This window comes from Jaculus jaculus, chromosome 7 (genome assembly GCF_020740685.1).
Source record: "Jaculus jaculus isolate mJacJac1 chromosome 7, mJacJac1.mat.Y.cur, whole genome shotgun sequence".
Lineage (NCBI taxonomy): Eukaryota > Metazoa > Chordata > Mammalia > Rodentia > Dipodidae > Jaculus > Jaculus jaculus.
Window position 1 is genome coordinate 1427900 of NC_059108.1, and position 22229 is coordinate 1450128.

General features: G+C 52.4%; 2 protein-coding genes across 4 annotated transcripts; both read left to right on the forward strand.

Annotated features, from left to right (window-relative positions):
• The first annotated feature begins 81 nt into the window (after positions 1-81).
• Usf2 (upstream transcription factor 2, c-fos interacting) lies at positions 82-10625 on the forward strand. 3 transcript variants are annotated; one of them, XM_004659914.2, is made up of 10 exons: positions 82-151; positions 427-473; positions 583-701; positions 879-1079; positions 1429-1579; positions 1677-1764; positions 2028-2086; positions 9467-9561; positions 9730-9858; positions 9951-10625. In XM_004659914.2, exons 1-10 carry the CDS (start codon positions 87-89, stop codon positions 10038-10040), a joined length of 1044 nt encoding a protein of 347 aa, XP_004659971.1. In that variant the 5' UTR covers positions 82-86; the 3' UTR covers positions 10041-10625. The 3 variants fall into 3 exon arrangements, with proteins under 3 accessions (XP_004659971.1, XP_045010324.1, XP_004659972.1); XM_045154389.1 differs by having other exon boundaries at positions 879-998; XM_004659915.2 differs by lacking the exon at positions 879-1079.
• Positions 10626-12850: 2225 nt separating this feature from the next.
• Positions 12851-14451, forward strand: LOC101617318 (hepcidin antimicrobial peptide). Its single transcript, XM_004659798.2, has 3 exons — positions 12851-13271; positions 14156-14215; positions 14298-14451. The coding sequence occupies exons 1-3, from the start codon at positions 13182-13184 to the stop codon at positions 14400-14402; spliced, it is 255 nt and encodes an 84-aa protein (XP_004659855.1). The 5' UTR covers positions 12851-13181; the 3' UTR covers positions 14403-14451.
• Positions 14452-22229: the final 7778 nt, after the last annotated feature.

A 22229-nucleotide genomic window follows, 5' to 3' on the forward strand; every position in this document is an offset into this window, starting at 1 on the left:
CCCGCCCGCCCCCTCCCCTCCCTCCCTCCCTCCCTCCCCTCCCCTCCCTCCCCCGGGCCCCGCGCCCCCCCCGCCCCCACCCCCCCATGGACATGCTGGACCCGGGTCTGGATCCCGCTGCCTCGGCCACCGCCGCCGCCGCCGCCGCCAGGTAAGACGAGCGCGGGCCGGACGACCTCCCTTCCCCCGCCAGCGTCCCGGGTTCTCGGCCTGCGCGCCGGGGCCGCCATGATTCCGCCAGCGGCCGCCGGCCCGGCTCAAAATGGAGGCCGGAGGGACGGACGGGGGGAGAGAGAGAGGGAGGAGGGGACCCGGGTGGCGGCGGCTGCGGATCGCTCGCCCGGCCTGCGCGTGGCGGCACGCGGGGCCTGCGCCCAGGCTAGGGGCCCGGCCGCCCTGAACCCCCGTCCTCTACCCTCCCCGCAGCCACGACAAGGGACCCGAGGCCGAGGAGGGCGTCGAGCTGCAGGAAGGTGAGTGCTGCTTGCGGGCCACGCCGGGGCCGGGGCCGGGGCGTGGGGGACGACGGCTGGGATCCCGCGTGCATGCCCGCCCGCTGAGCGCGCCCTGCTCCCACCGCAGGCGGGGACGGCCCCGGGGCAGAGGAGCAGACGGCGGTGGCCATCGCCAGCGTCCAGCAGGCGGCGTTCGGCGACCACAACATCCAGTACCAGTTCCGCACAGAGAATAATGGAGGACAGGTGAGTCGGCCGCGGGCTGGGAGCCCAGCGGGACCGACCGGACTGAACCGGGGAGGGAGGCCGGGAGGTAGGGCAGATATGTACGGCGGCGGCCGGGCTGGGAGAGAAAGTGGCTGGGACCTCCTGGCCCCGGCCCTGGCGCCAGCGCTGGTCTCGTCGCTCTGCCGCCCCCTGCAGGTGACATACCGCGTAGTCCAGGTGACTGATGGTCAGCTGGACGGCCAGGGCGACGCGGCTGGCGCCGTCAGCGTCGTGTCCACCGCTGCCTTCGCGGGGGGGCAGCAGGCTGTGACCCAGGTGGGTGTGGACGGGGCAGCCCAGCGCCCTGGCCCCACCGCTGCCTCTGTGCCCTCGGGTCCCGCAGCACCCTTCCCGCTGGTAGGTGTCCAGCAACTTCTGAAGGGGGATGGAGATGGGAGTCCCCCCCACCAGGGGTCTGGGGGACAGGTGGCACACATAGATGCTGCCCTCTTGGCTGTGGTGTGAGGTCAGATTCATGTTTTGCTCAGTGAATCCTTAAGCAGGTCTTTTTATGGGGAGATGTCCCAGAGAAAAGTCTTAGGTTAAAAAGATGGAGTGACATGGCGAGTGTCAGACACATGGGACCGCATGGTACACACAGACAACAGGCTGCTCCTCCCCTCAGATGATGCAGTAAATATCAAGCCCAGGAACAAGAGTGGGACACGAGGGCTGGCTAAGGATGTCCTCTGTGTGTCCTCCCCAGGCTGTAATCCAAAATCCCTTCAGCAATGGTGGCAGCCCAGCAGCTGAGGCTGTCAGCGGAGAGGCACGGTTTGCCTATTTCCCAGCATCCAGTGTGGGAGATACCACAGCTGTGTCCGTACAGACCACAGACCAGAGTTTGCAGGCCGGAGGTAACAGGAAGAAAGGGGGGCAGAGTAGGCAGTGAGAGAAGCCCCCTAAGAGTTCTCTGATGCACCCTATATTGGTACTAACCTGTGTTCCCTATAGGACAGTTCTATGTCATGATGACACCCCAGGATGTGCTCCAGACAGGGACACAGAGGACGATTGCACCCCGGACACACCCCTATTCTCCGTATGTTCTGGGGTCCTCATCCCAGGAGCAGGGGGAGACTGGGAGGGCCTGGTTATGGGAGGAGAGGGTTGTCTGGCTGAGTAGGTGCACAGGTACTATATAGCAGGTGTGGGTTTTGTTTCTGAAGTGCTAGTGAACATTTTGTCTCTTTCTGCACATGGATTTACCTTGTAAAAGATAACTGTCAAGTCTGATTGTTTAGTCTGTGTTTGGACAAAGAGATCTGAGATGATGTGGGTACATTGTTTCCCTTCCTGTTCTAGAAAAATCGATGGAACCAGAACACCCCGGGATGAGAGAAGGAGAGCTCAGCACAATGAAGGTGAGGACAGGGTGGAGCTCCTGGGCCAGAACCCTTCAGTGCTGCCTGGAGAGTCACAGGCATACGGGCAGCTTGAGCCCTTTGCTTGGTGTCCTGGGTGCTTGCGGACGTGTCTGTTGAATGCTAGAAAGTCAGCGCTAATGGTGAGGGATGGTAGAGATCAGGAAGGACTGGCCATATGCTTTGCCATGCCCTGCTCATGACTTGAATTAATGGCCAACATCTGATAGGGTAGACTTGACATTCACAGGTCAGTCTAACGCTCCTGTTAGAAACTGACTTGTTCTGGCTTTTCTGAACTGCTTTGCTGTGTGGCAGACCAGGTCACAAAAAACTGTCCGTCCCACGGTCGCCTGGGCAGTGCATGTGAGGAGGAAGTTGCAGAAAGTGGTACTTCTGGCCAGCTGAGGTCATAGCATCCTCAACACTGCTCACTAGTTTTCCTGTCTTATCGGTCACTATTGCAGTGTACATAGTAGCCTGCCAGGCAAGGCACCACTGACACCCAAACAGCCACCATTTGACCAATATTTACTGACCCTGGGATCGCAGGCCCTGTGCCAGGTCTGCAGTCTGTCCTGAGGAGGGAGGGCTTGTGGCTGAGGCAGTGCACAAGGGCTGAGGTGATGTTATCTCCGGAAGCTTGCCCTGGGAGCCTATCAGGTAAAGAGGGGCACAGGCTAGAAGGAGTCAGGTTGCTTCTGGGGTGCTGTTTGCTTAAGGCAGGTTGTATGTGGTTACTTTGGGAACACCTGAAGGTATTTGGATGTAGGATGGGGGTTCTGGTCTGCTGTTTTTTGTTTTTGTTTTTGTTTTTTTTGTTTTTGAGAGTGAGTTAAAGTGGGCAGGGGGGGGGGAGAATCGGTGTGCCAGGACCTTCAACAATTGTACTCAAACTCCAGACACACGTGCCACCTTGTGCGCATGTGTCACCTTGTGTGCTTGTGTCTGGCTTACATGCGGCCTGGAGAGTCAAACACAGGTCCTCAGGCTTCACACAGGCAAGCACCTTAACTGCTAAGCCATCTCTCCATCCCTCGCCTGCTGTTTTAAGCAGCTCACGCTTTGTCCAATATGTAAATATCCATGCCAGCCCCTTTCTAGGCCTTAGATACAGAGTATAACAAGAAATTCTGCCTGGGCTCCTATTGCCTTCACGGTGCTGGTAGCCAGTTGACACACAGCTGCCATGTGCCCTTAGGGAGCATGCTAGGACACCAGGAGAGAAAGTGAGATAGAACCAGGAATGGTGGCCCTATGCTCAGAAAGCCTCTCAAGTGGCACAGTTTGAGCGGAGACCTAAAAGGACCTTAGGGAACTGACTTCTTGTGCATGCATCTGGGAGGAACACGGCACATGCCCAGGCCCGAGCAGCATAGACCTGGATCTGGAGGAACACGGCACATGCCCAGGCCCGAGCAGCGTAGACGTGGATCTGGGAGGAACACGGCACATGCCCAGGCCCGAGCAGCATAGACGTGGAGCTGGGAGAAACACGGCACATGCCCAGGCCCGAGCAGCGTAGACGTGGATCTGGGAGGAACACGGCACATGCCCAGGCCTGAGCAGCGTAGACGTGGATCTGGAGGAACACGGCACATGCCCAGGCCCAAGCTGTGTAGACGTGGATCTGGAGGAACACGGCACATGCCCAGGCCCGAGCAGCGTAGACGTGGATCTGGGAGGAACACGGCACATGCCCAGGCCCGAGCAGCGTAGACGTGGATCTGGGAGGAACACGGCACATGCCCAGGCCCGAGCAGCATAGACCTGGATCTGGAGGAACACGGCACATGCCCTGGCCCGAGCAGCATAGACGTGGATCTGGGAGGAACACGGCACATGCCCTGGCCCGAGCAGCATAGACATGGATCTGGGAGGAACACGGCACATGCCCAGGCCCGAGCAGCATAGACCTGGATCTGGAGGAACACGGCACATGCCCTGGCCCGAGCAGCATAGACGTGGATCTGGGAGGAACACGGCACATGCCCTGGCCCGAGCAGCATAGACGTGGATCTGGGAGGAACACGGCACATGCCCAGGCCCGAGCAGCATAGACGTGGATCTGGGAGGAACACGGCACATGCCCAGGCCCGAGCAGCATAGACGTGGATCTGGGAGGAACACGGCACATGCCCCGGCCCGAGCAGCATAGACGTGGATCTGGGAGGAACATGGCACATGCCCAGGCCCGAGCAGCATAGACGTGGATCTGGGAGGAACACGGCACATGCCCTGGCCCGAGCAGCATAGACGTGGATCTGGGAGGAACACGGCACATGCCCAGGCCCGAGCAGCATAGACGTGGATCTGGGAGGAACACGGCACATGCCCCGGCCCGAGCAGCATAGACGTGGATCTGGGAGGAACATGGCACATGCCCTGGCCCGAGCTGTGTAGATGTGGATATGGGAGGAACACGGCACATGCCCCGGCCCGAGCTGCCCTTGGAAAGGGAAAGAGGAAAGCCAAAAAGTTGAGCTGAGGTCTGCCAGGCCAGCTCACATTGGGTCTCTGAAAAGGTCCTCCGAGGGTGCTTGGCCTGGCCCTGTAAGTGTAGTCTGCTGTGATGGGAGGCCAGCTTAGGGTCTTTATGTGGAGGTTGAATGGGAAGATGGTGGGAAACCTGTGGCTTAGAAGTCACAGGCAACAGCAGGGAGAAGCCAGCCAGAATAGGCAGGTTGTGAAGGGAGAGCATGCAGAGAATACTCCAGAGCTGCAGGATCAGGGCTAATACTGAGGTCAGCTTGAGGGCAATGTGGAAGTGGAGGAGCCTCCAGTGAGCTACTACGCTGTCACAGTTCCTCCACCTGCCCCATGCTGGTTTTTAGTCTCTGTACCTGTGTCATAGAATGTAAAATGACAGTAACACAAACCCCCAGGTTTCCAGTGAGCATGTGTGAGAGGTGATGTGCTACCCACTCCACCAGATTCCCTGTGAGCATTCGTGACCTCCCCCCAAAGGATCCCAGTGAGCACGTGTGAGTGGTGATGTGCTACCCCCCCCCCCTCCGGGTTCTCTGTGAGCATTCATGAGTGGAGGTGTGCTATTCTCCCCAAGGATCTCAGCTAGCAGGTGTTAGTGGTGATGTGTTAGTCCTCCCCCCACCCCCCAAGGATCCCAGTGACCATGTGTGAATAGAGGCATGCAAGGCTACGGACAGCGCACACTGTGCTAAGAACACTGCCCTTGAGCTGGCCATGGTGATGTCTAGCTACCTCCCACCTACTCACTCTGTCTCTCCTGGACTCATCCTTCTTAAAGCCATCTTGAATGTTTTTCACATTCTTGCCCTCCAGCTATAACTGGTTAGCCAGCTCTTAACTTGCAGAAGATTTGATCCACCATCTGTCTGCCCTCCTGGTCCTTTGGCAATCTGGCCATACCAGATCTGTTCCATTGAAGGTCACCAATGACGCCCTCATTGCCAAATCCACTGGCTTCCTTTCCTGTGTGAGTGGCAAGCATTTAACCTGCCTCTTGCTGCCCTTTTGGGAATGTCCCTTCTTATTCTACTGTGATTCTTCTGCCGTCTTTGTTTCTGCATCCCCTCCTGTTCCGCAGAGCAAAACCTCCCAACTTTTTCTACGAGGTTTTTTTTTTAAATATTTTAATCATTTTATTTATTTGAGCTTGGCAGACAGACAGAAAGAGGGAGAGAGAGAGAATGGGTGCGCCAGGGCCTCCAGTCACTGCAAATGAACTCCAGACGCGTGTGCCCCCTTGTGCATCTGGCTAATGTGGGTCCTGGGGAATTGAGCCTCGAACTGGGGTCCTTAGGCTTCACAGGCAAGCACTTAACCACTAAGCCATCTCTCCAGCCCTCTATGAGGTTTCTTAACAATCAAGATCTTCAGGGTTTTTCCTGAACAATTGATTGGATCAGAGGGGAGGCCCAGGATTCCCTTTCCCACAGTGCCTCCCGTGAGGCATGCTTGGGAAACAGCTTTCATTGTGGGTGTTTCTTAAGGTCTAGATTCCTTTCCATCTTCCTGAAAAGTACACCCTCGGAGGCCCTCAGGAACTCTAGTTGGTCATAGTCCCAGAACTCACCCCCTGCTATAGCTGTCCATCATTTCTTTCTTTGAGAAGGGTCTGTGACTTAGAGAAAGGTGAGTTGCCTCTTGCCGTCTTGGGCGTAGTGCACACTTCTTTCCTGGGTAGCAGAGGCCGTCAGTCCCTGGCTTCCAGGACCGAGGCAGAGCCACTTTCTTCAGCCTTTGACTTGCCTCAGGAGTATGTGCTAAGTGCACGTCCTTCAGTTTCTCTTTCTGTCACCTTGGCTCTTACTCTGCAGGGCCTGGGGGGGGGCGTCGAAGCACTTGTGTCACAAGGGGTCAGAGTGCCAGTGAACTGCCGTGTGTGGGTCATCTGGTTTTTGCCATGGTAGTTTTAGACCACTGGTGCCAGAAGTCCAGATCTTTATAACCTGACTGAGCAGCGCCAGGTTGAATTGCTTTTTCTGATTTTCACTGCCATTGTTACTTTGAATCCTTTCACTTTCTGTGAGTTCATTTGCTCTGGGTGCTGTTTTGTTTCCATCTTTTGCACTTCTGGGCATTGAACCTAGGCTAGAGCATGCTAAGCAAGTGTTCTGCCACTGAGCTCTGTGTCCAGCCTTTCCTTTCTTTTTTTTTCCTGGAGGTAGGACTTGCTGTAGTCCAGGCTGATATAGTCTGAGGGTGGCCCTGAACTCATGGATATCGCCCTTCTTCTGCCTCCCAAGTGCTGGGATTAAAGGCGTGTGCTATCATACCCAGCTTTTTTTTGGGGGTGGGGTTCAAGGTAGGGTCTCACTCTGGCCCAGGCTGACCCAGAATTCACTATGTAGTCTCAGGGTGGCCTCGAACTCACGGCAATCCTCCTACCTCTGCCTCCTAAGTGCTGGGATTAAAGGCATGTGCCACCACGCCCAGCTAGTTTCTGTTCTTGCATGTGGGTGTGGGAAGTGTGAGCCTCACCTCAGGCTGTGCATTTGGTCTAGCTCAGTGAAGGTGTGCTGGACCCAGGCAGTGTCTGCCACTGTAGGTGGTCCCCTCTAATCGGGAAAACTAACTTGGATAGGAGTGTTGGGACTTGCTGCTCTAGTTTATTTGTTCCCTCGGTGAGAGGCATGCTGATGTCTCCAGGTTATTGATATGTATGTCTGTCTTTCACTTTGCTCCTGGCAGGCTGTGCTGTGGGATGTGTTTAGGTCTGGGGTGGTATAACTGAAGCTCTGTGGAGTCACTAGCTTTGGCCTTGTGCCACTCAGATGTGCCCTGATGATCTTCCATACCACAGGCCTGGCCATGCTTGTGCACAGTCTATTTGTGCAGCCTCGTCCCATCTCTCAGTGGGTTCTTGACATCCATCGCCTGCATTCCCTTTTAGAGATCCAAATTCTTCCTATGTCTATCTTAAGGTTCATTCCATCCCTAGCCCCTGCAGAAAGCGTCACATTTTCCTTCATCCACGTTCCCTGGATACTTCATACAAAGGTCATGTAGCAAATGCAGTGGATGCCATTAGGACAGAGCCGGCTTGAGAGGGCTCCAGCCATGTAGAACGTCCTCCACACACTGTATTTTGCAGAGTGGAGGAACTATGCCATGTACCTGACTTCTGCCCCTAATAGCTTGAAATAAGGCACACCTATGAGATGTGGTTTTAGATGTCAATGTCCAGACCTAAGAAGGTGGACAGAGTGGTGGAGCCACTGTAAAGCCTCTGGGCTTGAGCACTCTGTAAGACATAGTGGCCAGTGCTGTGGGCCCAGGATAGACTTGGCTTTATTCCTGGTTTTAGCTACCAAGTTCCCATCTTTGATGGCAGGATCCACTCACCATGATAGTGACAGGGTACTGAGTTGTCCCTGAGCTTGATGGAGATGTATCTTATTCCTTGCAGAAGCCAGCATGGTCCTGGATTGGCCATGGTTCTCAGCCAAGGTGTTGGGAGGTCTGGAGAGCAAGAGGTCAAAGAGCTGTGAAGGCTGAGGAGTGGGAGGGAATAATCCTTAGAGAGAGAAACCACTTTGGCCAGAGTGGGAAGAGCCTGGGGTAGACACACTGAGAGATGGCTATGGGCTCTGCTGAACCGTCAGCTTCCTTGAAGGACTGGCAGGGCTGGGGAGGTACTAAGCTAGAGTGAGAAGAAAGGTGTGCTCCCTTGCCCATCTCCTTCCTCCCTCTCCCAGAGCCTCTCTGTTTCTTGTCCCCACTGCTCCGCCTTTAAGAAATGCTCCTTTTGGCCAGGCATTTAAAGGTGCTTGCTTCAAAGCCTACCAGCCTGGGTTAAATTCCCCAGTACCCTTGTAAAGCTGGACACCAAAATTGGCACATGCATCTGGCATTTGTTTGCAGCAAGAGACCCTGGCACACTCATACATATACACACATGGGTGCACATGCATACGCACACACACACACGGATACATAAACACGTGGGTGCACATGCATACGCATACACACATACACACGTGTATATAAACACATGGGTGCACATGCATACGCACACACACATACGCACGGGTATATAAACACATGGGTGCACATGCATATACACACACAGGTGCACATGCATACACACACATGGGTACATATACACGAGTGTATGTGCATACCATGCACACACACACACATGGTGCACACGCAGATAAATGTTTAAAGATGCTCCTGTACCCTCTCTCCATCTTGTCAAACTATAGGCCCCATCTCCCCACAGACCTTAGGCCCTTTTGGCAGGAGGATAGAGTGCCCAGATCTTCTGTGCTCTCCCCCCCAACCCAAAGTGCTTCTGGGCTTGGGAGCTAGTGAAGGTTTGGGCAGCCTTGCTTTAACAAGGCCCTGAAACAGGCAGGCGGCCTCAGAGGGACAACACATGCCCCATCTACAGGGACAGTTGTCACTCAGCTCCACTGATTGAGATTGTAGAGTTTTACAAAATGAAATCACAAGTCTGGATTTTGCAAGTGAATTCTTCAGTAATCTGTACTATTTGGCCTTCCAAGTGCAGGGTTCACCTTTTAAATGAGGTGACATCTATAGAGCACAGGCCTCTAAGAGGCTGCTGGAGAGTCTGGAGGGCTTAGATTTGCCAGGACTCTGGAAGATTTTAAGCAGGGGTGAGACATGGTTAGATGTTGTTGAAGAGAAGAGCAAGACTATGGAGCCAGAACCCATGGGGACCTGTGCAGAAAAAGTGTCCTAGGCTAGGCTGTGAGATGAGCCTGCAGCCAGTCACTTTTGGTGTCTACTCTGACAGCATGGTGCTGGAGGCTTAGGACTTGGTTGTGAAGCAATATAGCCCACAGGTTGGTGACTGCTTGTGGTCAGTTGGGACCCTTGCTAGTCATGCAAGTGAGCCTGTCCATGTAACCGTCGCTTCTCCCACAGTGGAGCGGAGGCGGAGGGATAAGATCAACAACTGGATCGTCCAGCTTTCAAAAATCATTCCAGATTGTAATGCAGACAACAGTAAAACGGGAGCGGTGAGTGTTCCCTGTCCCCCTGTGGGGTTAGGGCACCTTACCTTATACTTCTGCCCAGGCCCAGGCTCCTGACCCCTTCCAGAAAGTCTGGCTGACACTAGGCATAGGAGCTGTCCTGGGACCAGCTGGTAGGCAGTGCCCCTGACTCTTGCCTCACCTCTGTCCCAGAGTAAAGGGGGCATCCTGTCGAAGGCCTGTGATTACATCCGGGAGCTACGCCAGACCAACCAGCGCATGCAGGAAACCTTCAAGGAGGCTGAGCGGCTGCAGATGGACAATGAGCTCCTAAGGCAGCAGGTGGGTGCCAGCCTGTGGCCCAGTGGGGACCCCAGGAACCCCAAGACGTCAAGGGCCAGCCCCTGGTCACCTGTCCCCTGTTGCATCTGCAGATTGAGGAGCTGAAGAATGAGAATGCCCTGCTTCGAGCCCAGCTACAGCAGCACAACCTGGAGATGGTGGGCGAGAGCACCCGGCAGTGATGCCCGCCTAGCCCTGCCTCCACAGTGCAGCTGCCGCTGGTCCTGCTGCCCTTCCCCCAGCCCTTAGCACAGAGAGGGACAGATGCCCCTCCCCCAGCTGCGTTTTTTTATAGTAGATTTTTAACAAAAATGAGGAGACATAATGCATTTCTGTGGAAACATTGCCCACCGCCCTCCTCTGTGCGGAAATGATTCCTCACCTGCCCGTCTGTCCATCAGTCTCCCTTCTCGGCCCTCACCAGGCCTGGCTCTTCTTGTGGGCTCACTGGGAGGCACGAGGGAGGAGGACAGAGGCCCCACTGCCCACTGCCTCCTTGGTCTCTAGAGGTACTGAGACAGGGTGCTTATGGGAAGGAGGGCACTTTGGGGGGCCTTCCCCAGGGCCTGGACCTATGCAGGGAGGCCACATCCCCCACCCCTCTCGTTTCTGGATCCCTGCTCCCCTCTGGGTATGTGTGTGTGCGCGCGTGGGCGAGTGTGTGTGTGTGTGTTTTAATTTTCTTTATGGAAAAATGGACGACAAAAAAAAAATAGAGAGAGAGGTATTTAACTGCAATAAACTGGCCCTATGTGGCCCCCGCCTTGTCTGTGTGTCTGTCTGTCTTGGGTACATAGAAGGGATGTGGACCACAGGGGACTCTTTGTGGTCCCTTCAGTTATTGCGCTATAGCTAGCTGTCAGTCCCTACCATCCTGTACCAGATGGATGGATGGATGAAGGACTAAGTATCGCTGCTGAGGCTCTGGGGTGCAGGTGGCAGGAGATGAGGTAAGGAGCTGGGGTCAAGAATACACTGTGTTGTTAGAGAGGCCGGGGTCTCCAGTGTCAGTGTTTCTTAAGAACAGGGCTGGCACCTAGTCAGCCCCATGTTCAGGCTCAAACCCTCCCTCTACACCAGCCAATAATGCGCTGGCCTTGAGCCCCCCACCCCCAGGGAGGGCAGATGGCCAGGAAACCGGGCTTGGCCCGGCAGCCTGTCGCCGCACACCGTTGCGCTGGCGCCTGTGCCTGACCCCTGCCCTTGGCTGATGATGAAACCAGGCCTGAGCCGAGATACAGAGATGCCCTGCAGGGCTGGGGGATTCACCTGTGTCCCCAGGGAGACCGCTCACCCGCACCTAGGATCTCGGCTTGCCCATTGGTTCAGTTGCTGAACCTCCATCCCCACTGCTGCCCTCTGAGAGCTCCCCCCACCCCGCCCATCACTTAAAAGTCATCTTGGAGAGAACATGCATTGATTGAAGAACTGTCCTACATAGCAAATGAGGGGTCTGGAGGGAGCAGTTCTTGTCACGCCAGCACTGGCTGTTGCTCTGGCTTCAAGTTGCTTTTGGCAACAGTACAAGGGCAGAAGGAAATGTTCTTTGCTTGTCAGCATTATTCCCCAGGCTCAGTGACAGGGTTAACACTGGAGGGCTCTGGCATAGAACAGGTACAGTGTGTAGGGGCCTCTGGAGGTTTGTGGCTATCCTGGGCCATGGGCACCAAGAGATGATCCAAGTAATAGGTGGAAATGAAGGGAGGCACCAGCCTTGGTTTATCCATCAGCAGTGTCCCAGGCGACCATGAGGAAGTGTGCATGTGTAGTGTGCACTAGTCTGCTGTGTAAACTCCCACTGTGGCAGTTGTGAAGGTAAGATATTGCTGAACATGGAGTGGTGTGGTGGAGAGACAGGAAACTTGGTGATGAAGATCGTGGGGCCAGGCCTCTCAGGTCAGTGACTAGAAGGCATCTTAGACTAAACACAGCAGAGCCCAGGACAGGGCAGGCAACTGGCCATGTGGCACCAACCCATTAACATAAAAGTGAGTTAATACATATGCTGGCAAACAAAATGAGTGAATCAATGTGTGTGCTGAGCTATAAAATACATTCAAGTGCTGCCATCCTTGTGGTCAAAAAGTGACTCCAAGCTGGGCATGGTGGTACACACCTTTAATCCCAGCACTGGGAAGGCAGAGGTAGGACTGCCATGAGTTTGAGGCCACCCTGAGACTATGTAGTGAATTCCAGGTCAGCCTAGGCTACAATGAAACCCTCAGAAAACAAAATGTATTGGTTTGGCTACACACCCTGGGGCTACAGATTGAGTTGCAGGTCAGCCTGGGTTAGAGTGAGATCTTGTCTCACAAAATTATCATAAATAGGGCTGGAGAGATGGCTCAGCAGTTAAGTAGTTTGCCTGAGAAGCCTAAGGATCCAGGTTCGATTCTCCAGGTCCCACATATGCCAGATAACAAGGTGGTGCATGCATCCTTGGAGTTCGTTTGCAGTGGCTAGAAACCCTGGTGTGCCCATTCTGTCTCTGTCTCAAATAAATAAATATAAAAAACTATTAAAATAGGCTGGGTGTGATGGCACACTCAATCCCAGCACTTGGAAGGTAGATGTAGGATTGCCATTCTGAGACTACATAGTGAATTCCAGGTCAGCCTGGGTCACAGCAAGACCCTACAAGGAAAAACTAAAAAAAAAAGTGACCTTGCTGGGCATGGTGGCGTGTGTCTTTAATCCCAGCACTTGGGAGGCAGAGGTAGGAGGATCTCTTGAGTTCACGGCTCCCCTGAGACTACATAGTGAACTCCAGGTCAGCCTGATCTAGAATGAGACCCTACCTTGAAAACCCCAAAAAAGTGACCGTAATGAGACAGTATTCATACATCAGAGCCACTGCATACGGGAACTTCAGGTATCTGGCTGCAGTGCCCCATGCCTGTGCACGTGGATCTAAAGCAAGGGGACTAACCCAGTGTGGAACACTCATGGGTGATGAAAGCTGCTTCCAATAACTGATCTGGATGGAAGTCTCTGAAACAAAGGGAATTTTTCTGAGGTCAACAGGGTGACATCACACTCAAGGAAAGGACTCCCCTGGTGGCTGGTGAGAGGCCTGTGTCTCAGGCCCTGTCTGCCCCACCCCCTGGACACACCTCTGCTCACCCTCACCGAGGGTGACACAACTCTGTTCCCGCTTATCTATCCCGCCTTTTCGGCGCCGTTACCTTCTTGGAAATGAGTCAGGGCAAATGGGTGGGGGCTCAGACCACCGCCTCCTCCAGCAGGGCCCATAAAAGCCACTGAAATTGGTCCCCAGGCACCAAAGCAAGTTCTAGACTCCGCAGCTCTAGACAGGTAGCACAATGGCGCTAACTTCTCAGATCCAGGCGACTTGCCTCCTGCTACTGCTGCTCATTGCCAGCCTGACCAGTGGTGCCAGCCTCCAGCCACAGGTGAGAACCCAGGTCAGCCAGGGCAGAGCCTGTGCCCTGGGAAGGGGTTGTTGAGGGCAGGAAGGGACCCTCAAGCTTAAAGAGCTCATGAGAGTGGTAGCTACTGAATGAACAAGGATGGTCCTGAGAGGAGACCAAAGACTATGTTCTAGGCTGCTCTGGTGTCACTGAGTGGTGACAGGTTTCCAGCATTTGTTAAATGCTTTTTATGAATAACAAGAGAAGGGGCAGAGATGAGGTTTAGGGAATATCAGTCAGGCAAGAGTGTTTTGTAAGAAAACTGATCCTGTACCCAGGTGGGTGTGCTGACATTTGTAATCCCAGCACTTGGGAGGTGGAGGCAGGAATATCAGAAGTTCAAGCTCATCCTCCTTGGCTATATAGCAAGTGTGAGGCCAGCCTGGGCTTCATGAGACCCTGTCTTCTAAAAAATAGAGCTGAACTTCTGTCTTGAAGTTGGGAGAGCAAGCAATCACCCAGGTGAGGGGACAAGCTGGGGCTCTCAGGTTTCTGAAGTGCTGGCGGAGTTGGTGCTGCAACATGAAGCAAGGGGAGGGGGCGGGATCATCGACAAGTGCCGAGAAAGCTCTGTGGCTTTCAAAGTGGGCCAAACCACTAGTGGGTAATGCTAAAAGTCACTGCTATGTGCTGACCAGATTGTCAGAGTGGCATGGGCATCCAGTAACAAGGGTGATGTCCCAAAGGAGAGTATCAGTGACAAAGTGAGAAGGTGACAGGCTCAGGGAATGACTGGAAAAGCAAGGCAGGAGTGGGGATTCTGAGGTTGCCAACCCCTTGGGGAAGAACAAGGTGATGGGGTGGGGGGGGAAGCCAAGAGCTCTGCTGGGTGCTCTACGCTCCTCATACCCCTTCTGCTTCCACAGATGGGGCAGCCTGCAGAGCTCCAGCCCCGGCGCACATCTGAAGCTGAGGCTAGCTTGACGGTAAGAGCCACGGGACGCCTGCCTTCCCTCCCCCAGCCCTTCCCGGCCTAAGCCTGGCCTCACTCTGCTTTCCTTCCCACAGCCCTTGTTCCAGAGGCTGAAAAGGCGAGACACCCACCTCTCCATATGCACTTTCTGCTGCAAGTGCTGCCATAATGAAAACTGTGGGTTCTGCTGCAAGACATAGAGCCTCCACCCTGACCCCCGGGCCTCAGCTCCCTCCCTTATTTATTCCTGTTGCCCTCTGTTCAACTGTGATCTTGAAATAAAATTGTGGGATTCTCTTATTTTTCAAACTGCAGTGTTCGGTTCTTTCTTCTCGCTAAGGGCTTATGGTCATGGGCTTGTGACCTTTGCCTTGCAAGGCCTGGTATATTCCAAGGTGGTATGCATTGGAAGTTATCAGAAAGGTTGGTGAAACAAACTTATTCAGCTTTCCCTTTTTTTTCTCACCTCACCTCAGAGGGCCAGAGACAAATGTAAGGAAGGGGCTGAAAGTATAACAAAGGCACCTCTCCCCAGAGTCCTCTTAAAGCAGGGATCACAAACTAATGCTTAACAAAGGGTCTCAGAGTAAGATCCTGGGACTCCTTCCAGGGTTGCAGAAAAGTGGAATCTTTTAAGATGCTATCTATGCATTTTCACTCTTGAGTGCTCAGTGAAGTCTTCATGAAGTTGTGGACTTACATGACTCACAGTTTGTGTGCTTGGCTGTCCTGCACAGGCCCAGTGTCCTTGGGTTTGTTTCATAGGAGTGCCTGAAGTTGCCGTCTCTCCTAAGAACACACGGCAAAACAGGGCTATGCTCACCACAGGGAAGAAAGTCCGTTCTGCGTGAAGACTGCATCCTTCTCATTTTGATTGCCCTGTTTTTGTCTTGTTTTGTTTTTGAGACAGTACCTCACTGTGGAGTCCAGGCTGGCCTAAAGCTCTGTTTTCCTGCCTCAGCCTCCCATTGTTGCCAATATAAGCATGTGCTACCAAATTATGTAGGTTGACTTACTTTTATTTTATTTTATTTTGGTTTTGTGAGGTATGGTCTCACTCTAGCTCAGGCTGACCTGGAATTCACTATGTAGTCTCAGGGTGGCCTTGAACTCATGGCAACCCTCCCACCTCTGCTTCCCAAGTGCTGGGATTAAAGGCATACACCACTATTTTATTTTTTAAAAAATATTTCATTTTACTTATTTATTTAAGAAAGAGAAAGAAAGAGACAGAGACAGAATGGGTGGGCCACTGAAAATGAGCTCTAGAATCATGCCACCTTGTGCATCTGGCTTACATAGGTACTGGGGAATTGAACCTGGGTCCTTAGGCTTCATAGGCAAGCACCTTAGACTCTAAGCCATCTCTCCAGCTGTTGGCCTACTTTTAAATTATTTAGCTGTGTATGTGTGTGCACACACGTGCATCCCATCAAGCTTTATGTGGGTGGAACGCACGCCAACAGGCTTTGCAAGCAAGCACCTTTGACCATGGAGCCATCTCCTCAGCTTCGTTTTTGTTGTTGTTGTTGTTGTTTTTTGTAGTAGGGTCTCACACTAGTCCAGGCTGACCTGGAATTCACTCTGTCGTCTCAGGGTGGCCTTGAACTCACAGCGATCTTCCTACCTCTGCCTCCCGAGTGCTGGGATTAAAGGCGTGCGCCTGGCACTCAGCTTCTAAATTTATGGTTCTTTTTGTTGCTGAGGTACCATGCCCTTCTAGAACTTTTTTTGTTTTGTTTTTGAAGCAGGGGCTCACTCTAGTCCCTCACTCTATAGTCCCAGGCTGGCCTTGAACTCATGACAATCCTCCTATCTTGCCCTCCCAAATGCCGGGATTAAAGGTGTATGCCGTCACTTCTGGCTAGAACTTTAAAAAAAAAATTATTTATTTGCAAGCTGAGAGAGAAAGAGAAAGAAGGGGTGTGCCAGGGCCACTGCAAACGAACTCCAGATGCACATGCCACTCTGCATCTAGCTATACACAGGTACTGGGGAATTGAACCTGGGCCATCAGGTTTTGTAAGCAGGTGCCTTAACCTCTGAGTCATCTTTCCAGCCCTAGAATTTTTGAGTTGATTTGATAAAAGGTTATATTCTTTTATCCCCTTACCCCTCTCCCATCTCCCTTGGGGGACCTCCTCAGTGAGGTTATGGTGTTCACTGTGGAATCATGAAGGCCTCAGTCAGTCCCTGTGGGGTAGCTGGGGACTGTGCCTCAGGGTATTCCTGCCCACTCTGTGGCTCTTACAATCTTTCCATCCCCTCTTCCACAATGTTCCCTGAACCATGGAAGATCTATTAGCAGTGTGATTTAGTGTTGAGTTCTCTTTAGCCTCTGGATGTCTGCTTTGATGGGATTTGATTGAGCCCAGTGTCTGTCATTATCTTCCTGGAGCTGGTTGTCAGGCTAGTAGTGAGAGTAGTATTCATGTCGCTGCTCCTTCTGCAATTCCCCCTTGTGGTAGAGGTGGTATATCTCATTGAGAGCCATTGGCCATCTTTTCTTGTTGTATTGAAGGATCTTCGGTCTCTTCTGTTTTCTCTGCCATCTGTAAAATAAAACAGGTTCTCCAACCAAGAGTGAGAACAGCAGGCTAAAGGGAATAGGCACAGTTTTTGGTGTGTAAGCCCATTTTTCTTATCCAGAGAGCGAGGGTGAGGGCGCTTCTCTCTGGAGTCTCTTGAGTTTCCTGTTCATAGGATTCTAATTTGGTTCCCAGTACCAGATATGAGTTATCTTCCACTGAGCTGGCTTCATTACTCATCAGAGACCACTTGGTTACCTGAAGTTGGTTACCTGCAAAGGCTGTGTGTCACTATTACATAAAGTTGTACTTCTTGTGGCTAGAACATTTTTTGTAATTTTTTTTTTTTGAGAGAGAGAGAACTGGCCCACTGGGCCTCCAGCCACTGCAGTGGAACCCCAGATGCATGTACTACCTTGGGCGCATGTGCAACCTTGTGTGTTTGCATGACCTTATGCATCTGGCTTATGTGGGACCTGGAGAGTCAAACATGGTTTCTTAGACTTTGCAGGCAAGGCCCTTAACCACTAAACCATCTCTCCAGCCCTAAAACCTTTTTTTTTGTTTGTTTGTTTATTTTTGTATTTTTGAGGTAGGGTCTTACTCTAGCTCAGGCTGACCTGGAACTAACAATGATTCTCCTACCTCTGCTTCTCGAGTGCCTGGATTAAAGCCATGCACCACCACGCTCAGCTTCTAGAACTTCAAAAAGATTTTTTCTTTTGAGAATGTGAGTGTATGTAGTAGTGTGATGAGGCATGTACATGTATGGGTATGGCATATGTACATTTGCACAGATGTGTTGCCCCTGGAACCCTAGAGGACTGAAGAGAATGTGGGGTGTCCCCCTCCATTGCTCATGCCCTTGTTTCCTTGGAATGGAGTCTCTTCACTGATTCTGGAGCTTGCCATTCACTCCAACCTCAGGGATTCTTCAGACTCTGCCCCCCACAGGACAGGGGGCGCCTGTTGACATGTGTGCTAGAGATGAAAGTCAGGGGTCTCTCAGGCCCCCTCAGGTAGGCCTCAGGCTTGCATAGGAAGCACTCTTAGCCAGCTAGACATTTCTCTAGCCCTGAACTTTGTGTTAATGTGTGTGTGTATGTGCAGATGTGAGCACCCTGTGCAAAGGCCAGATGATGGTGTCCGGTGTCCTTCTCTATTCCTCTTCTGCCTTATTTCCCTGAGACACAGTCTCTCATCTAACCTCTCATTGAACCCAGAGTTTACCATTTTTCAGTTAGATTGGCTGGCTAGGGAGCTCTAGCAATCCTCCTGTCTCTACCCCCTTCAAAGCTGATGTTACAGGCATGCATGGCCATGCCCGACATTTTACATGGTTGCTGGAGTTTAAAATCAGGTCCTTATGCTTGTGTAGCAAGCGATTTTACCCATTGAGCCATCTCCTCAGCCCCCTAGAGCATTCTTGAAAGTCAACAACCTAAGATGGCCTATTAGCTCTTGCTTATAATCCCAGCCCTTGAAAGGCTGAGTTAAGAGGCTCACTGAGCATGAGGCCAGCCTGGGCTATAAAGTGAATTCTAGTTTAACCCAGTTTAGAGTGAAAACCTGCCTCAAAAAACCGAAACCAATGCCAGGTGTGGTGGTGCACACCTTTAGTCCCAGCACCTGAGAGGCAGGGGTAGAAGGATTGCTGTGAGTTTGAGGCTTCCTTGAGAATACACAGTGAATTCCAAGTCAGCCTGGGCTAGAACAAAACAAAAACAAAAAAAGCAACAACCTATGTGCTAAACTTAACCACAGCATGGGCCAGAATCAGCCTGCATACAACCACCAGATGCCTGTAGCAGCAGAAATCCCGAGCGGCTGGTCATGTGGGAGAGATGGGAGGAGGGAGGATCCACAAGAGTCTAAGGTCATCACATGTGTTTCTTGTAACCTTGTCATCTCTATTTCCCTAGCTCCCCTCGGTGGGCCATCTGCTCAACCCAACAATTGCAGGCCACAACCTCCAATCCAGCTGAGTCCAGGGCTGAGAGAATACATGTAGAGCGGAGAGCAGCACCCTCCCCCACTGATCACATGTCTCACCCCCCTTGATTATGTGGCTAAGCCACACCTCCTAGCAAGAAAGGCCAGATGTCCCAGAAAATCTGAACATGCAATAAACTCTGCCCCTGGCCTGTCCTTTTGGCCTCCTTCAGGTGTTGCCTGTCGCACAGATCAGAGCTATGACATGAGCATCCCAGAAAAAAGGGGAAAGTGGTAAAGAATGTCCCCTTGACAGATGTGGTGGGACATGCCTTTCCTCCCAGCACTTGGGAGGCAGAGGTAGGAGGGTTGCCATGAGTTTGAGGCCACCTGGAGACTACATAGTGAATTCCAGGTCAGCCTGGACCAGAGTGAGAGTGAGACCCTGTCTCAAAGCCCCCCCCCCCAAAGAGGAAGAATGCTCCCTCTCATCAGTAGTTCAGGGCCCCATATAAATCAATAATCCTTTGTCCTTGGGGACTTGGGTCACCTTATTGCCCGAGGTCCCTATTTGCTCAACATAATGCAAGGTCCTTTCTGTCTGACTCAAACTGCTGCCTGGGAGAGGCTGGAGACAAAGACCAGAAGTGCTTGGGCCATGGAGGGTTTCTTCAATGGAGACTAAGGGGGCGGCGAGAGGACCCTGCCCAGAAGAGCTTGCCCACCTGTTGGCTGCAGCCCTTTGCCTGCACCTTTGCCCATCTGGAGTCATCTTCTGTAAGAGGGTGAAGCTACCCATGGTATCTTTTTCTTCTGGCCTTGGACTGCTCAGAGGGGTGTGGAATTGTTTTTAGAAATTGTCAAATGCCTCCTAAACGTGAACAATTAGCACTGGCAGGGAAGAATAGCCATCTTTCCCACCACCTTGTTATATCTGTGAAATGTAAACCTGACTATGGTGGTTTGGGTAGAAAGTGTCCCTCTAAAAGGTTCATGGAGCCAGGCGTGGTGGCACACGCCTTTAATCCCAGCACTCAGGAGGCAGAGGTAGGAGGATCACCATGAGTTTGAGGCCACCCAGAGACTACATAGTGAATTCCAGGTCAGCCAGAGCTAGAGTGAGACTCTACCTTGGAAAACCAAAAATGAAAAATAAATAAATAAATAAATAAATAAATAAATAAATAAATAAAAGGCTCATGGGTTGAAGGTTTGCTCCACAACTGGTGGCACTAATGATAGGTGACAGAGCCATGAGGGCAGTGACTTCATCATGGGCTCATCTGGTGGCACTACTGTGAAGTCATGAGCACTAAATGGTGCAAAGTAGGTCAGCTGGGGGTTGTCTTTGAAGGATGCACCTTGTCCTGGGCTCCTCCTGCTTCTCTTTCTGCTTCCCAGCCACTGTGAGCTGAGCAATTCTGGTCTACTTCCGCCATGACCTCTGCAAAGACCCTTCACGTGATGCTGCCAGCCCTGACCGAGCATCTTGTGCTCCAAGCTGGCCAAGCCACAGCCCCACCTCAAGACACCATTGAGAAACCAGAGCTTCACGCTGTCTGGACATGTTTTCTTTAGGTTACATACTGTTTTTTATTTTGTAAGATTTTATTTTTATTTATTCATTTATTAGAGACAGAGAGAGAGAGTGAGAATGGGCACACCAGGACCTCTACAAACGAACTCCAGATGCATGCGCCCCCTTGTGCATCTGGCTAACACTGGTCCTGGAGAATTGAACCTGGGTTCTTAGGCTTCGCAGACATGTGCCTTAACTGCTAAGCCATCTCTCCAGCCCTGCATACTATTTTAGATAAAATTAGGCTAATGACTAAAACTCAGGACATTGTACAAATATGCCAATGTCTCCTGCCCTTCCTTGCCTTTCATTCATATGTTGAGGTCTTAAATCCTAGGCCCTCATAATGTGACTATAGTTGGAGGCAGGGTCTTTTGCTAGGGGCAGAGGGTGAGGTGTGTTGAGACAGTAGCAGAAGATGCAGTGGATTAGACTCCTGGTCTTCCTGCCTCTACCCCCCTGTGCTGAGATGAGATGTACCACCATACCCATCTTTACAAGTAGGGTCACTATCAAGGCAATCAAGTTAAAATAAAATCACTGTGGTGGGTCCTAATCCAATAAAAATGTTTGTTGTATTTGTAAAAGTGGAAAATTTGGACAAAGACACATCCAGATGGAATGCCAAGTGAACATGAAAATGGCCACCATCAAGACAAGGAGAGGGGCTGGAGAGATGGCTCAGTGGTTAAAGCACTTGCCTGCAAAGCCAACAGACCCAGGTTCGATTCCCTAGGACACACGTAAGCCAGATGCACAAGGTGGCACACGTGGCTGGAGTGTGTTTGCAGTGGCAGGAGACTCTAGCGTGCCCATTCTTTCTCTTGCTCTCTACCTCTTCTATCAAATAAATAAAAATAAAATATATTTTTAAAAGTCAAGGAGAGGCCTGGCATGGATCTTCATAGCCTTCAAAATGAGTCACCCCAACTCCCAGTGCCTTTCATCTGGAGTTCAAGCCTCCAGAACTGTGATGTGAGACATTGTAGTTTGTGGAGTTTTGTGACCGCAGCCTTGGAAGACCCAGTGCCTGTTCTCCTGAAAAGTGTCAGCTGGGTCTGTACAAGCCTCGTCCACCTTTGGGATCTGCAGCCCCTCACCCAGCTCCTCCCTCACTGTCGTCCCACCTGTGTCACCCTATGGGCTGCCCACCCAGGTGCAGAGCTCAGTCACAGACTTCAATGGGATGCACCTGCCCCTGCTTCCTTCCAGCTCACATCCTAGTAACACATAGTCCCCCTCCAACCTCAGTGAGGATGGTGTGCATGGAAGGCTGAGACACAGAGCACCCCAGAATCTCTGTGTTCTCCCCCAAAGCCCAGGCACCAGGTCTCTCTCTTCTCTGGGATCCAGGCGGTTAGGCCCCACCTCACTGTCAATGGACCATTGTCCCAGACTGGGAAAGGCACGGGCAGAGGCTGACATCATGAAGTCCAAGGTGGGGGTGGCACTCTCCCTCCCCCTCCAGCCCTTCCTGAATCCCAGTCTAGTTCTGTGGTCTGAGGGATTTCCCCACCCCTCACCCCAGGGGCTCCCTTGGAAGAGAGGACCCTCCTTCCCCCACCACCTCTCTGCTCTGGCCTCCATTGAGCAGTGGAACTACTCGTGAGCCATGCTATCTCCAGCACCCTTGCCACCTTGCACGGTGCAGGACCACTATGGAATCTCCATGCAGCTCAAGGAGCCAGTACAGTTCTGTGTCCACCAAGACCTGTTCAAGGCAGACAGGCGAGCAGGCAGCCAGGTTTCTGTGGACTCTGTACTCTGAGATCGCTGGGCTAGGAGGGAAGGTGGAGACGAGACAGTACAAACCATGAACTTGCTGAGCCCTGTGGGAGGAAAAGGTAGTATTTCAGAAGAGGGGCAGGGGCTGGGCATGGTGGCACATACCTGTGCTCTCACCACTGCGGAGGTTGAGGCAGGAGGATCTCCAGTTCAAGGCTGGTCTAGTGATATCAGGGACCAGCCTGCATGACACACAGAGACCT

Coding starts and splice junctions, on each gene's coding strand:
- Usf2 (XM_004659914.2), top strand. CDS start 87: ATGGACATGCTGGACCCGGGTCTGGATCCCGCTGCCTCGGCCACCGCC. Junction 1,765..2,027: donor CGGACACACCCCTATTCTCC/GTATGTTCTGGG, acceptor TTCCTGTTCTAG/AAAAATCGATGGAACCAGAA. Junction 2,087..9,466: donor GAGAGCTCAGCACAATGAAG/GTGAGGACAGGG, acceptor CTTCTCCCACAG/TGGAGCGGAGGCGGAGGGAT.
- LOC101617318 (XM_004659798.2), top strand. CDS start 13,182: ATGGCGCTAACTTCTCAGATCCAGGCGACTTGCCTCCTGCTACTGCTG. Junction 13,272..14,155: donor GTGCCAGCCTCCAGCCACAG/GTGAGAACCCAG, acceptor CTGCTTCCACAG/ATGGGGCAGCCTGCAGAGCT. Junction 14,216..14,297: donor AAGCTGAGGCTAGCTTGACG/GTAAGAGCCACG, acceptor TCCTTCCCACAG/CCCTTGTTCCAGAGGCTGAA.